This window comes from Mugil cephalus, chromosome 9 (genome assembly GCF_022458985.1).
Source record: "Mugil cephalus isolate CIBA_MC_2020 chromosome 9, CIBA_Mcephalus_1.1, whole genome shotgun sequence".
Taxonomy (NCBI): Eukaryota; Metazoa; Chordata; class Actinopteri; order Mugiliformes; family Mugilidae; genus Mugil; species Mugil cephalus.
Window position 1 is genome coordinate 16,496,427 of NC_061778.1, and position 16,148 is coordinate 16,512,574.

General features: G+C 44.4%; 1 protein-coding gene across 3 annotated transcripts in view; it reads left to right on the forward strand.

Annotated features, from left to right (window-relative positions):
* bcas3 (BCAS3 microtubule associated cell migration factor) overlaps window positions 1-16,148 on the forward strand; it is a 282,772-nt gene that overhangs the window by 101,151 nt on the left and 165,473 nt on the right. For all 3 annotated transcript variants that reach the window (XM_047593530.1, XM_047593528.1, XM_047593529.1), the window contains 2 exons: window positions 2,420-2,616; window positions 2,896-2,993. In XM_047593530.1, coding sequence (XP_047449486.1) covers window positions 2,420-2,616; window positions 2,896-2,993 — 295 coding nt within the window. The remainder of the gene's footprint in view (window positions 1-2,419; window positions 2,617-2,895; window positions 2,994-16,148) is intronic.

Genomic DNA, 16,148 nt, shown 5'->3' on the forward strand with positions numbered 1-16,148 from the left:
CGAGTAGTTTGCTCTTCCCCCTACTCCCTCCAGAATGAGGACAGACCAGAATATATCAAGCACAATAGCTCGGTGGATTGAGAAATGCTAAATACATATAGGCTATATTGAATTAGGGGCTAAGTACTGTCTTGTGGATTTCATTATATCATATCAGTGGCTCTCATTAGATTATAAGCGGGCGTTTTGGCGTTGGGTTGGGATTCGGATTGATCGGCCATCCCCTAATGAAATGTGAGGTTTGTGACCCTCCATGTCAGTGCCTCGGCCCGCTGCCGCGCTGTGCCATTTGCTGCCTATCAGTGTCAGTTGCCCTTCAGTTGGCTGTCAGTGGACAACAAAACCGCCTGTCCTTACGTGGTCCTCTTCGAGTCGTCACATCTGTCAGTTTTGATGTGAGGAAGAGGGTGAGGCAAACAAAAAGATCACAGGAGCTGAGGGAACTAGTTTCCTCATTAATAATTAAAAACACACATTTTTCCCACACTTTACATGTATAGTGTACAAAAAGAAACAAGTGTTGTATGGGCCTATGAGACAATAAGTCCAGTTTCTCGGGATGTTGAGACCTGTTTGAAAAGATTTCTGTTCCTAATCGAGCCTATGGACCTATTCCTCTAAATATTATAGCCTCCTTTTCATCTAGCATCTTGTATAACATTTTAAAAAAGACAATGATGCCGACTTTACACAGCGAATGGCAGTATGTACAGATGTCTGTTGTATGTTGAGACATAGTACATAGTACAGACAACCCATTGGATGTTTGAATAGCTGAAGGAAGAAAATGACCTTTGCCTATCAGTCCTCTTAATCTAATTTGATGTTCAGCGTAGAGCAGGTAGGAGCTGTAAGGGGCCAGTATGCAGCAACGTCTCACTGGCTCTGCCTGATGAATCCAGAAGGGGAGGAGCGTAGGGGATTGTCACTGGACTATAACATCTGGATCTGCCATCCCGCTGCAAAGCGAGCTCACTGCCAGCTGTTTGGCTCCCTGACTGGGCGCGACATTAATGGTGTTAAATAGCAAAGTCACATACACAGGCAAAGTCTGCTGCCGTGGCTCCGTTGCACAGCTGCGATAGACCGTATACAGTATATCTAAATATGTAAATGCATACGCATATGTGTGTATAAACACAGACGCAGAGGGTGAGATGTTGGCATCTGGTAGCTGGAGGGGACAGAGACCGAGCTGAGTGCTTGGCTGAGGTGAGAGACGGATGTGTACGCAGGAGAGAAAATTAAATGTGAACGGTGAGACGCCGAGAGGCCGGTTAAGTGCTACGGGGATTTCAAAAGTCAGAGTTAGTAGGAGGGAGCAGTGAAAAGCGGGAGATGGTTGCTCAGTAAGTTCAAGCCAAAGACGAGACGGAGAATAGAGGAGGCAGCAATAGTCCAAGGTTTATGAGGCATCCACTCTGTAGCCATCTCCTATCCTCTATCCAGGCCTCTATTCAGTAGGTAGCACTCAGTTCAGGCTCCCGTGAACCGCCTGCCATGGCAGTGCCTTCTTATTCTCCCTCGAGACCTCCCATCAGTCTCGCTGTAAGACTGTGGCTAGTGTCACACTTTTATTAGTCCTCTGGGAAGGCTTCCCATCAAGTTGCCAGCATTTCCAATATGCGCAGGACCTTGACGAGTTTGGACATCATCTGCAGACTGTCAATGGGGCGGGAGTACAGGTTTTAGTCGGATGCCACGTGACTGAGTTCACCTAAGTACTGCATGGTCTGTCGCTATATAGACTGGTGCCAGAACCATCCCTGAAAAGCCACCATTTGTTTGTTGACACTTCAACAAGTCCTCCAAGCTACCCAGACTCTATTGTTCCAATGTCCAATACAAACACCTGCAAAATAGCTGTTTTAGTTATAGTTTATTGCAATGTAGTTATGGCACATTTGTAGCAAATTAAAATGATGGCAAAAAACGTATGAACCCACGCCACTGTACACAGCAAAATGGCATCCGAATGTAACTTCATTTGACAAGAACAATATATACTACCGATCAAAAATCTGGACACACCTTTTCATTGAATTGAATGAGAAGTTGTGACCAGAATTCTTGTTTGAAATAAACAAATGGATCAAACAAAGGATCCCATTATTGCCAAGTTCTACAGTATCTCACATAACATTTAATATAAACCCGTACAAACAAAAGTGAGGAATTTATGATGTGAGGAATTTCCCTATAATGCAATATAATGTACTTAATGTTGAACAATATTCTTATTGTACAGAAATATAAAAAATTCCCCCAAATTATTATTTTTTTAACACACATTTAACTCTCAGTGGTGCTGCAAACTTTCCATTGAACCGTTGAAGTTCTTGTTCTTCCAGCTGTGTGATGTTTGGAGGGCATGGAGTGTGGTTCTGTCTTCTCACTAACCTTTTCACCATCCTCACAGGTGGAGATTGTGACCCACACAGGCCCTCACCGGCGCCTCTGGATGGGCCCCCAATTTCAGTTTAAGACTATTCACCCTTCAGGCCAGACCACAGTCATCTCCTCCTCCTCCTCGGTGCTTCAGTCCCAGGGCCCCGTTGATGTCCAACAGCCCCTCTTGGACTTTGACACAGATGATCTGGACCTACACAGTCTCAGGTACTTTTAGAAACAGTTAAAAAAAATAATGCACCCAGGAGTAAACATCTGTATTCAGACTCATAATAGCTAGAATAGTTAGATGTAGAAGTGAGCACCGTATTCACTGCCTAGGCCACAAAGAGGACAGATACATGTTTAACAAAGTCACAGAATGTATAACTTCATCATCTTAGCCATAAATGAGTCTGTATTTGGAGTAGCTAACATTAAACAGGGGTCTGACAATATTTCATTACATTTGTACATTTAAATTTATATATATATATATATGTGCAGGATCCAGCCTGTACGTTCAGAACCAGTCAGCATGCCCGGCTCATCGCGGCTGGTGGCCGATCGCCGCGGACAGACCAACATCATGGACGCGGGATCAGGTAGGAAACTTTATGATTTGAAATACCTCCTTCTTTTCCCTTCCGTTCTTCTTCTTTTCTTCTTCTTCTATTCCGTTGTTCTCCGACTCGATTCATCGTGGTGTAGCTCATTACGCTCCATCGTCTTCAGTGAATGCTCTCATTGTCAAATTCAGTCGTCACTTAAGTTTTCCGTTTCCACTTATCCCAGCAATTACTTTAACTGCGTTCATTAGAGGAATTAGTTGTTGTGCTGTCAGTATTGTTGAGCTCCTGCATTCACGCAATACACTGTGAGTCTTCGCTAAATGTTAGATAAATGGTAAAAATAGACATTGACATATTTGATAAATGTTTTTTTTCTTTGTTTTTTTCTGTGTGACATTTACACGTCATGTGTAGCCTTCAAGTCCACATTTATTTTCTTGAGGTTTTTCTCATGGTCGTCCACGTGTGCGCCGCTGGGGGATCAGGGCTAGCGATGCTCCATGCCGGCGTTTTATTTTGTAGCATTGTAGATTTGTGGAGGACTCCCAAATACCTTTTGAGCATATTCTATGCTGACGACTTTAGCGTGTACCATGAAGAATTTGACTGATTATCATTACCTCAAAAGAACACAGGGAAGCATTTGAATAGCAGCACCATTTCCAAGACATAGACAAGATTCATGCTGATCATTTCCCTAGGAAGATTGTTACGTAGGCGTCGTAGTTCCTGGTTTCTGACTTGTATCGTGGTGCTACAAACATCAATAATTATAACCGAGATATTCATACACTGTGCATATTATGGGCTTTGTTACTGTTACTATAAGTTTCCAGACGGCCAGCTGCAGTAAAAAATGAGTTCTATCTTAAAGAGATTTCCTTTCCTGTTGTCTCACACCAGACCAATCCCATTCAAGTGGATTATAAGTAGTCACACATTTAAACTGGCCGTTCCGCACTTGTGCTACGCCCCTACCACTCAGAGCTGTGAACGTTGCGTTCCCGTTGTGCCGCTGCCCACTGTTATGCATAGTGTGACTGTGACCGTCTCAATAGGCCTGCAAAGTCTATCAGCCGTTTGACAGGATTGATTTGGTTCCAAGTGAATATGGCTCCTTTAATCTGATTATGATGCCAGGCTAATCCAATCACATCCAGATGAAAGGATTTCCTTTAAAATATGTCTTTTACTCTCAAAGAATAATGGCTCTTGTGGATGTGCGCGCACAGTGAGCCTGGTTTTTGCAGCCAGCGCCGGTGAGGGAATCATCACTTATTGCGTGACATTATATCCTGTTGTCTTGAGTTTGATAAAGGAGATAAGGGAGCTGCTGTGGCGTCTGGGGCATTATCTGCTGTGTCTTGTGATGTTTCACTCATCTGATCTGCCCTCACACTGACACATAGGCCTTTTTTTTTTTTTTTTTTTTTTTTTTTCTAAACTTGCCTTTCAATAAATATGTGCAGCTTGTGTCAGGACAAGGTGTGTCACAAATAGTTTTGCACATCTGATTGCCCTTCTCTGTTTTTTTTTTTTTTTAACACATACCGAGGATTGCTTTACACCACGTGTAGCGGCAGGTGACTGTGCTGCTATTTTTTCTGTTCAGCTTCACGAGGCATTGTCCACATATTCACATAACTGTGGCAGAATTAACACAATTAATTGGGATCAAGCTGATTTAAAATAGTAAATAGAATATATATTTGTTCTTTTTGTTCATTTAACTTTTGTACAATCAAAAGTAGTTTTTCTAAATTCTGCTTTCAGTTGAAAATGTTAGATATGTAAGATAAAGTGTTAGATTAAATGCAGCAGACATGTAAAAAATAATACTTTATTTAATAAATTAATCAAAGTTTTTAAAGTTCTACTCAGGCACCAACACGAATTACCTTTAAAAAAAACTATTTTATAATTTAAGGTCAGTTTAAATATGGGCTTCATGAGTAAGATGTAAGGACACATTCAGTACAGCAAACTTTCTACACTTTGTTAGCAGTATGTTAAACCTTAATAACGTGAGAAGATGTGTCGTTTTAAAGGCCGGCGGGAAAAGTCTTTACCTGTTTGTTTCCGCCTTCATAAGTTAAACTACAGCACCTCCTGTGTCTAATCCTCCAACCTTCACTTTTCCTCCTCCTCCTCCACCTCCGTCCGCCGTCTTCCGAGAATCATATCTGTGTGGTTCCTTTGTCTCCAGCCAGCGTCCTCCGTTCAATTTTTTCACTCATTGGTTCAGAGCAGAGAGACGGAGAGGACAGAGCCAGGCCGAGGGATGAAGGTGATACTTATCAGTGTGTGTGTGTGTGTGTGCGTGCGTGTGCGTGCGTGCACGGGGAGGGGGATTCAGTGTTGTGTCCTGCCACTGCCATGGCGCCTCCTCTTATCACACACACATCGCTTTTGTCTCACCCTCCGAAGAACGCCGCTTGTGTGTGGCAAATGTTAACCGGTGTGAGTTTTCGAGACCTTCCCCGACTGTTAATGCGTCTTACGTTCCGACCGTGCACCGATACCCTTCACATTTAACTGAGGGAGCTTGTAAAAGTCTGTGCGGTTATTTAGCCCGTCCATATGTAATTCATTTTTGCCACTGTGTGGAATCCTGTGACGGGATTTCATTTTAGTTCTGGTGAGACAACACAACAATTTCTCTCTCAGGCTCATACATATAATCCATGATATAATCCACAAGGATTTTTGAATTGATGTCGGCCACATTGCTCTCTTATGTTTCTTTTTTTTAAAAAAAACAAACAAAAAAAACAAGTTTGACTACTTGTATCTTTTATAACACCTCTTTTATAGCCACACTTTATGTGTGTTGTAAAACGTTGTTTACGTTGCTATTATCATGCAATATTTATATAAAAAAACACTTATTTTTTTTGTTTTTGAGAATATACTGTCATGTGCATGTCATGTCTATATATACACACACATATATATTGTGCATTTTGTGACATGGGAGCCTGTGAGTGACTCATGTTTTCCAGTCGTTTCTATTAGACTTAAAGTGTTTCTTTCAGAGTCCTCGGCCCCAGCAAGGCCATAAAACTCCAGCTCTCCCTACAGTGACTCACTTACAGTCAGTCAGTCTCCCCAGTGTCTGCTTCCATCTTATCTCAGCCCATACACTCTGCTTATCTCTGCCTTCCCTGAGGTGATGGGACGCCGTCTGCATGGGACACACACGCGTACACACACACACAAACACACACACACTCTCTCTCTTACAGACACACACACACACACAGAGAGCATGTCGTACCGTGTCTCCAGCCGTGACTTCTTGACTCAGCATATCCGTCTTCGTGGAGGGGTCAGACGAGCACAACAGCGCTGCCGCTGTGTCACTTTACGCTGACTGGAATACACAGGAACCGCGTGAGGCGGGTTATCAACACCCCATCTGCACCCCCCGAGCCTCGCTGCGAGGTGTGTGTCTGCGCGTGCGAGCCGGCCCTCAGTCCGAGCTAGACTACACAGTGGCGTTTTGTGGGCCGGGAGGTCATATCAAGAGAGAAAGAAAAGGAGACAGACCTGAAAGGGAGATAACACCGCAACACTGAAAGAAAGAGTTTTTAATCTTACCTGTTTGTGCGCGCACTGATAAATCTCACAGGCCCCCTCTGCACTGCTGGAGTTGTGTTTTGACTCTGCTCAGAAAGCCACCCTACGCCACAGGAAACAACAACAAACCCCCCCCCCCCCCCCCCCCCCCCCCCCCCCCCCCCCCCTTTCGTCTGTGGCTTCAGCCATTTTGTTGTTTTTGTTGTTGTCATCCTCGGCATGTGTGTGCATACGTCCCTGTCTTTGTCACCACATCTCTGCCTCACTGTTTGTCTCCCATTTGTATGGGTCTGTGTGTGTGTGTGTGTGTGTGTGATTTATCTGCGGCAGTGAATCAGTGATAGTGTGTTAGCTGGCGGCAGAGCAGAGCAGAGCAGAGCAGAGCAGGACGAGAGGAAGCGGCCTTATCACAGAACGCTGAAGACACTTCTGAGAGCTACTGTGCTTTGGCGCTGCTTTGTGTCTGTGTGTGTGTCTGTGTGTGTGTGTGTGTGTCTGTGTGTGTGTGTGCTGAGGTCACAACCATGAGGTGCTAGTTTTGTTTGTTTGTACATTTTAGTAGCTTTAATACAATACATTGAAGTTGGTGTGACTTAAATTGTAAGGTTTAAGTCCTGCATGTACACCAATCAGGCATAACATTATGACCACCTTCCTACTTCTGTGTAGGTCTCCTTTGTACATCCAAAATAGTTGCGACTCATCAGAGAATGGACATGGACCTTCTGAGGGTGTCCCGTGGTGTCTGGCAATAGATTGTAGGGGCCTTTGGGTCCTATCGTTTGAGGGGAGGGGCCTCTGTGGATCATCCCACAGACACTTGATCAGTTTGGGATCTAGTGAATTTGGAGGCCAGGTCAACACCTTGTGCTGTTTTTCGAGTTGTTCCTAAAGTGTTTTTGTAAGGAGTGTCATTGATATGGGGTGGGGTTGTCTGGTCTAGGTAGGTGATATATATCAATGAATGCCAGGTGTAAAAGTTTCCCAGTAGGACACTGAATAGTCACAAGATGGCCAGTGTTATTCACTTTTCCCGTTGGTGGTTTTAATGTTGTGGCTGATCGGCGTACCCTGTATGTTTTTGCCTCGCGGCCTCATTCAAGTGTGTGTCAGTCCATTAGCAGCGTCCTGTAAAGCAGTGGGCTAATCAGTGTGGGATCAGCAGATATCAGCCATTAGCCGCATCCACCACACATTATCGCGGCTCAGTTACTGCCGCGTGTGTACGTACATCCGGTCGGGGGTGTCAGTTTTCTCACCAAGCTGAAGCGTGTTAGAAAAGTGTCGTTCCACCATGAGCTTCTAGTCCTCAGTGCTTCTCTTAAGCCAACTTTTACAAATCTGTGAAAGAAAATAAATGCAAATGAATGACTTTTTCCATCGCCTACCATCCTGTGGGTATTTGTATTCGGTCCGTTGACATAAATGGTTCTTCAGTCATTAAGACATTGTGGAGAAGTAGCACAGTGAAGTGACTCAATTTTAAGCGCACGCTCATAACGTTTAATGTCCCCCGAAAATGATTATCTGATTATCTAGATCTGTGGCAGATCTTAGGTAGGTTTGTTCACATAATACTATATAATATTTGTAAACTGTGAGTTAAATTCAGTTCAAAGTTCTCACTCTCTAAGTGAAGAAACTAATTTTGAACCGTGTCTTTAAATTTGGAAGCGACTGGACACTGACAATCCAATTAATGAGTTGTTAGTTACTTTTACATCTTTTATAAAGTGAGTACACTGGCTATTCTACTTACCTTTGGGAATGAGGGATGAGATAACTTTGACAAAAACACACTGAAGCATTTGGGGATCTATACCGTCTTTGAGGTTGAATTGTCTCCCGTACCAAAGCTGCTATGATCTTGTTTTACGAAAGCCAAATACAACAGATGGTCAGTAGAACTTTAAGGTGGACAAAACTGGAAGTCAGTCACCAGTGCAACACTGCAACCATTCTGTCAGTGTGTGTGTGTGTGTGTGTGTGTGTATGCATGCACCTGTTAGTCTCATCAACACAGGGCCCCCTTGTCCTGGTGACCCACCACCTCTTTACCACCGTCACCACCACCCTGAGGCGAGAAGGGGTTTTCCCCTGCATTATTGTTCTCACAGAGGCAGCAGTGGAAAGAAAGAGAAAGCCATGAATGACTGACTATGAAGATCAAGATAGAAGGTTCGCGGACCTGAGCGCACACACACACACACACACACACACACACACACACACACATGCTACCTGCCATCTTTCCCTCCCTCTTCTCTCCTCCCCTTCATACCTGACCAGCCATTTAAAAGACTAGGCACCTGTGCCGTGGTATTTTGTCTCTCTTTCCTTTTCTAATACACACATACCCCAGTAACCTATACCCCACAATTACCTTCCAGGCTAATAAAAGGCCCTTGTATTTTTGCGCTATAGCAGTCACACTGACAACAGTGATCACGTAGACCAGAAAGATGCCTGGCCATCCGATCCCTCCCTTAAAGACAAATATCCTCATTTCCCGTGACCCCCCCCCCCCCCCCTCTCCCGCTACGATCACCTCTCCCCACCTCTCCATTCCATTTCATTCCTTCTCTCCTGATTTTATTTTCATCAATAGGCACCTTTGTCACCTTGCTGCCCCCCCCTCGGCCCCCCTCCACCCATCCTGTGCATCGCCTCAGGGTGTGTTTGGTGACCCGTCGGCTGGTGACAGGACCCGACGGTCCATCTCTGCGGTCATCGCCGCTCCTTTTTTGTTTTTTGTCATCACCGGCAATCAAGTGAAGGCCAACACTGGGCCGTTATCGGGAAAAGAAAAGAGGGAGAAAAATGATCTGCTGGAAAATCTGAAAGGAAAGGAAGTCAGGACGCACATTTAACAACGGTTTACCTGAAGGTTCGGGAATTCTTTGAATATTTGAGAGGTATATTCCCGGCAGGGATCAAGTTCTCGATGGAGATAAAAGAAGCCTTTTGTTGGCGGAAAAGAAGAAGTTGACTTTATTTGGGTTGTGGTCTGTTTACTGCACTTTGGATGAGGGTTATAGATCAATTAAAACTAGACAATAATACGTTTAAATGCAAATATGACGTAAACCTTCGTATAACCGCTGTTAAATGTTTACATGTTTTATAATGATGTGAAATGATCAGCACTGGCTTCCTGAAGACAATGTGAGGTATCATTCTGAAAATGTCTTCATAGTAACTATAGCAAATGTCAAAAATCACACCACCACACATGTATATACTATATATGTATGGACAGAGACACACACTCGACTCAGTGTTGTTTTAAATGCAAAGTTTCCATTTGACTAAACTGTCCTGTCAAACGTTCTTACAGCTGCCATTATGACATAACATGATAGGTAAAGTTACGTGTTACCTATCGCCAATTGCTATTCTTTTAGTATATATAAGTTTTTTATATACGTTTTTGATGCAAAAAGGCAATTAAAAAAAAAATATATATATACTAAATTCACCTGATATTTAACATAGAAGAAGTCACTGAACGCCAACTTGTTACACCTGGTCAGATGAAAATGGATAGCTGCCATGGATGTGCTACTATTTCATCTATACTGTGTCTAATTTGTTAATAATCTCTTCATCTGTAAGTACTAACATTATTGAAAACTGTCAAGTTCCGACAAACTATCTCTAACAATCAGTTGACTCGAGACGTGTAAATTGAGTGAAATACCAAAACTGCACCACTCCTTTAATTACCACCAACTTTAAATAAAGCTCTTTATGTTTGAACGTCCTTTGAACCCCCCAGAATGTGCGACTTTTTTCCCTTATTGTCCAGTCGATTAATCTGCCAACTGTGTGAAGCGGTGACCAACTCAGAAAGAAGTCTTTGCCAAAGTCGTTTTTCACATTCCTCACTTGTCCCTCCGTCCCACCTCTTCCCTCCATTCTCTCTCCCTTCCCTTTCTGTAACATCTCAGAGATTTATCGTTCGCTTACTTTTAAGGTTTCAGGAAGCTAGTGTGCGTGGTGGTGGTGGTGGTGGTGGTGTGTAAGTGCGTGTGTGTGTGAGAGAGAGGCTTTGGGGACTACAGGGCCGGAATGATTTAGCCACATGTAGGGATTTATGGCGAGAGTGTGTGAGATGGAGAGAGATTTGGGTGCGACATGGATTGATAGGGTGAGTGCTGATCAGGTTTTTGTGCTGCTCTTATCTCTCGTCTCTATCTCGCTCTGTTTTTTTTTTTTTTTTCATGGTTACACTTTTAATCTGCAAGAGATAGAATGCCCTGCAGCATTACTGTTATACAGCAAGTGCATGTGTGCCTGTGTATCCATGTGACTGTGTGTGTGTGTGTGTGTGTGTGTGTGTGTGTGTGCAGATGCACGTGTATGAGCGTGTGCACGCGCAGCGCCAGAGGGCAGTGAAGACTGAGCAGCTGCTCTTTATAGTGACTGAACGGACACCAATGTGTCGGGCATCTGCCACGCTTTCACCCTACCGCCTACCCACTGGGGTGTGCGTGTGTGTATCTGCGTGTAAAAGTGGCTCGCGAGCTGTGTCGATGTGTGTAATCATGTCATTCCCTTTCCCAGTGATTTCATAATTGTGTACAGCAATTATAAAATCACAGAGGCAAACAGATTTATGGGTCTTCGATTGCGACCGAGAGTAACGGCGCGATGGTTGTGCGTGTGTGGCTCTACCAGCTGCTGAGACCGAGGAGCATGTGACCAGTGTGAAGTCGGCCACACGCGCACATGCACAGCACACTTCCTTGTTGCGGAGCAGCGGTGTGTCCCAGTGTGCGGGATGAGGGGCGGGGGAGGGGGGTTGCCGTCGGTGCCACCCCTTCATTCCCATGACCTCAATCTGTGGCGGGCGCCCTGCCAGGCTGCCCGTCCCTCCGTCTGCTGGGTCCGCCGCGACTTCTGAGATGTGAAGAGGAAGTAATGAAGCAGCCGTACACTGACCCCACATACGCTCTGATGCAGGTGTAACGTTATGGGCTACTTAAAAATTGCAAATTAACGAAGTATAAAGAGTGTATTTAAAAAGACGTCTCGGAATTATTTCAAATTTGCCGCAAATTTGTAATGAAATATTTATTTCTGGGAAATGTTAAAATCTGGATCATAACTGATTATTTGCGTTCACATGAAGTTGAATAGTTGTGTGGGCTGGTCTGAACTGACCTGTCTGCACATCAACATCAGCAACACAAATAAGATAGTGGTAGACATCAGGATATCCAGGGACTGGTAGAAGAAAGTACAGGGCTACAAATACCTGGAAGAGGAAAGGAGGGGATACGTTAATTTACTATATTTACTATGCCTCCTTGGATGTTTTAAGGAGTTTGTGATGGCTTGAGCCATTTTGTCCTCTGGGAACTGCCAGGGCAAAAGCCTGAGGAGGGATGCCACGACTCAACAAACGCATTCAGAATGACGACTCAGTCCTACGGCTGGATCTGGATAGTCTCTAGGAGGGTACTACCAAAACTCCCGCATGAGCTGTTCTGGTTTGTTAGAATATCCTGTTAAACAAAGTGACTAACAATGACTAAATGCTTCATCCGGCTCATCCTTTTCCTTATTCTCAGTAATGTGAGCTATTATTGGAAAATTAGGATGAGCTTTTGCGGTGACAGTATTAGACAATTCTTTAATATTTACACAATGAGACACACATTCATCACAACATTTGGACAAATGTTAAGATGCAAGTCAAGATATTGCCGACCCATTCAGAAGAAAAGCGCAAAAACCATCAGACGAATGAAATCGTGGAGGATGATGAGATCAATGTTAAGGCCTTTAAGTCCACCATTGCTCTCTCCTGTCCTATCTGGGCTTTCGCAGGAGAGATCAGAGGGTCGCAGTAAACAACATGTCCCCGGCAGCAGAGTGAGCAAGTGAGTGGCTATGGCTGAGGAGGAAACCCGCTAGCTGGGGAGCATGCTAAATGTAAGGCTAGCTGAGTACTTTTAGTAGTTAGTAGTAGGTAGGTAGTAGTAAAGGTAACCTCTCATTTGAAAGTCACATGGTTGTTTGGTGGCAGCATGGAAGGTGGTGACTCCAGGACGCTGAAACTCACTGTTAAGCCTTCTTGAGGTGTCCTGGGCCTAACTTAATGAAACATCGGTGAAGGGAGTCGCCCACTTGAAAAACCCAAATGATGTGCTGCAAACTGCCTACTCCTGTTGGCTAGGCTAGTTAACTGGTGTCTTCTTGTTGGTTGCTATTCGGTAGCTACCTGCTAGCCTGCTGGTCGGTTTTTCAGTTGGACTGGGCGTCTAATTGTGTTTTGCCTCGGATCTTGGCACAAGGGATTGTAGCATCTTATCCTGTGTAATAATGAATGTCATCACATCATGTTTTATTTTTGAAAATATATTTTGTTGTTATTAATCTGAATTTGCAAAGTAAGTAAAGCTGTCAAAAAGTTTGGCGGTATAAGATATCCTCTGACCTGTATTGGAGAGAAGCAGGAAGTAGCAGGCACATCCTAGCCAGGAATGATGTCAGTAAGTTGAGTTTGTTTGTACCCTGCGCGAATGTGCCACACGAAACATAGACATAAGGGTGAAATTTCTAAGTGACATGAAGTCTCCAGGTAAAGCTATTCCGTTTAAATAGTGTTTAAGTTTGTTGAAGTAGTAAAGTAAATTAGGAAAATCAGCCTCATCATGTTTGTGCCTTTCCAATACACGGTGCATGGGTTGCTGCATCTCTTTGGCGTGAAGCCGTTCCATTTCCCTCCTCTATCTATTTTTATTCATTTTCTCCAACTCGCCCTCCACCCAAAATCACTGGAGACAAACACAGCACGCTGTCATCAGGAGTGACACATCCTTGTCTCTTTTTGCCATCACTGCTTTCCTTCTTTCCATCTGCTTCTGCTTCTCAGCCCTCCTTTCCAACTCCCCCCCCCATACTTCCTCCTCCCTCTTTCTCCCTCCCTGACACTAACCCACTCTGACAGTGTCTCCATGCTGTCGCACACTAATCCACCTCTGAGAGGTGTTAAAGCACTTCCACGCTCGCACGCCGACGCGCGCACACACACCCAGCGTCACTCTAGATCCCGTAAGGTATCGATCTGCCGTCCCGCACACTCTAATGGGATTTTTTACACCTAAGCATCAGCAGTGCCTAATGCATTACATTGCATCTGATGTGCACGCACTCTTACATGCACGCACGCTTTCGTACACGAGATAATTACAACGAGCGGCTGAGCCTCGCTGGCAAGTGTGGTAAAAAATAAATAGAGGACAGATGAGGAGAATGCACTCAGCAGCATATGCATCCGACTCCCTCAGCATCTGACTCATGTCACAGATGTTCAGACGGTCTCACACTCCAGTTCTCCGAGTGTGACTGTGAAATGATGAATCTCCTCGTACTACTTTTTTTAAGGCCTGATGAGCTCCGAACTGTCTCTGTGAGTCAGGGAGTTTATTATCAACGTGTTGGGAGAACGAAAGAAAAAAGGAAAATAAGGAAAATAAGCGGCCATCTTCGTGCTGTTTGTCTCAGTGGTAACTTTCAAGATGGCGTTATTGCTTTTTTTCACTTTTTCAGCCGGTGTCAGCGAGTGCTCTGCTTGTTTATAAGATAAGGTGTGCTGTTAAGTTAGCATTGAAGCTAACATCAGAATGTGAATCTGAAACAGGAGTAAAACTCGTGAACTTGTTCAGTCTCTTCAGAACTGAAGAGGCGACGTAGACGATAAGATTTTTGTTTTTACATATACTATTACCTGGAAGACGGAGATTCTTCACAGACTTCAAAATGTAAAAGGAAAATATCAGCAGTCAACCACAGGTCTGTGCTTCAGATCTGGGTTTGTGACCTTCACCCTTTAAGTTAGCATCCTGCAGCTTACTATAAAAAAGGTCAGAAAATGTACTGTGAGTGATTGCTTTAGCCCATTTTCTTCCAGAATACCTGGAACCGTATGTTATAAGAGGGTAATGACGTTCCAGGTAAGGGCACATCGTCATTCCGGACATTACCGTAATGGCACCATACTGCCTGTAAAGCGCAACATCTCAGCTTTCAGAACTCATTGGAACTTTTCTGAAAACCTTGTGCAACACCTGCAGTTGGTGACACATTTAGTTTTAAACAGTTAACTCGATAATCTGGAGGTAGCAGATTATCCTGAACAAGCGCCCATATAAATTATCCATTTAATTAAGTGTTCCACCCAAAATGGCCCCATCTGTCACTTTTAGTTTTATGTTTTTTCGCTACAAAACAAAAACTCACTTCATGGCTTTCAAAAAAAAAAAAAAAAAAAAAAAACGTTTTCAAACTCTTTTCTTTCTTTATCTTCATCGCCTCTTTCCTTCCTTTTGTTTTTCTCGGTGTCACCTCGGGGCTGACCAGGTGGAGGCCTACTGGAGGCTCATTTCCTCAGCAGGTGTGCGCGTATGTTTGTGTGTGTGTGTGTGTATCTTTCTCATCGTCTGTGTGCGTGCGTGTGTGGAAGCGTGTGAGCGCACATTTACGTAGATACTATCTGCTCACCTGCTCCCGCTGAACCACAGAAGCAACCATTGTGTATTGATGCTAGCCAGCTAAAGACCAGCCCCCTCCAGGTGACAACAGGTGTTGTGTGCGCAGTTGTGTGTGTGTGTGTGTGTGAAAGAGAGAGAGAGAGGAGAAGGATAATATCAAGGAGGATATTGTTTGTGCTGGGGTGGGGGGGAGTCGGAGGGAGAGGGGAAGAGGTTACAGCCTTTCTCTCCTCACCTGGAAATTATGTCCTGCCGCCATTTTACTGGAGTGTGTTTCCAATCACTGCAGGAACGTGAGAAATGTCCGCTTGGGAATTCCTCCCCAACTTCCTGTCTGTCTCCCTCTCTCCCTCTCGGCTTGTGTGTGTGTGTGTGTGTGTGTGTGTGTGTGTGTGTGTGTGTGTGTGTGTGTGTGTGTGTGTGTCTGACATGTCAGTATATTTAAGGGGTGAGTCCTAATTTTACACAGTTTCCTTTCAGTGGGGATTACTTCTCAGAGAACAAGTATATCACTCGGCTTCTTCCGCTCTTGAAAAGTTGCCACTGAATTGTATTGCGAGAACGCTGAAGTTTTGCGTCTCTGCCCACATGAAGGACGAAAACTCTTGACCTCCGCCACGTCGATTGTCATCAGAGTGCAATCATGAATTCCCATCGTACCATTTTTTTTTCTTTTAACCTGTAATTTTTATATTAGACACCGTCCCCCGTTTGAGAAGGATGTGCCGCTCTGTGTCGTTTCACGTGCGCTCTCTGTGCAAAGATGTTGCAGATGTGTTTTCTGACTGGTGTTTTGTTGAAAGGAGACAGAAAAAAAAAAAAGAGGGGAAGGTGCATCAGCATAACAGAGGCAGACGTGATAGAGGAAAACAGAGTGAGACAGGAAACCCACACGTTTGTCTCTCTCACAGACACACACGCACAAAAAACCCCGCATTTAGACACACTCGTGCCCTCGGTGACGCGCAGCGGTAGTGGCAGCGCTAGCACACGTTAGCATGTCGTGGCCGCGGAGCCTCGCGTCTTTTCTCCGCGATCACCTTCGAGGCGAAGTGACAGCTTTCTTGGACAGACCTGCTTCAGTTTGTTCTTTTCTTGCTGTCCCTCT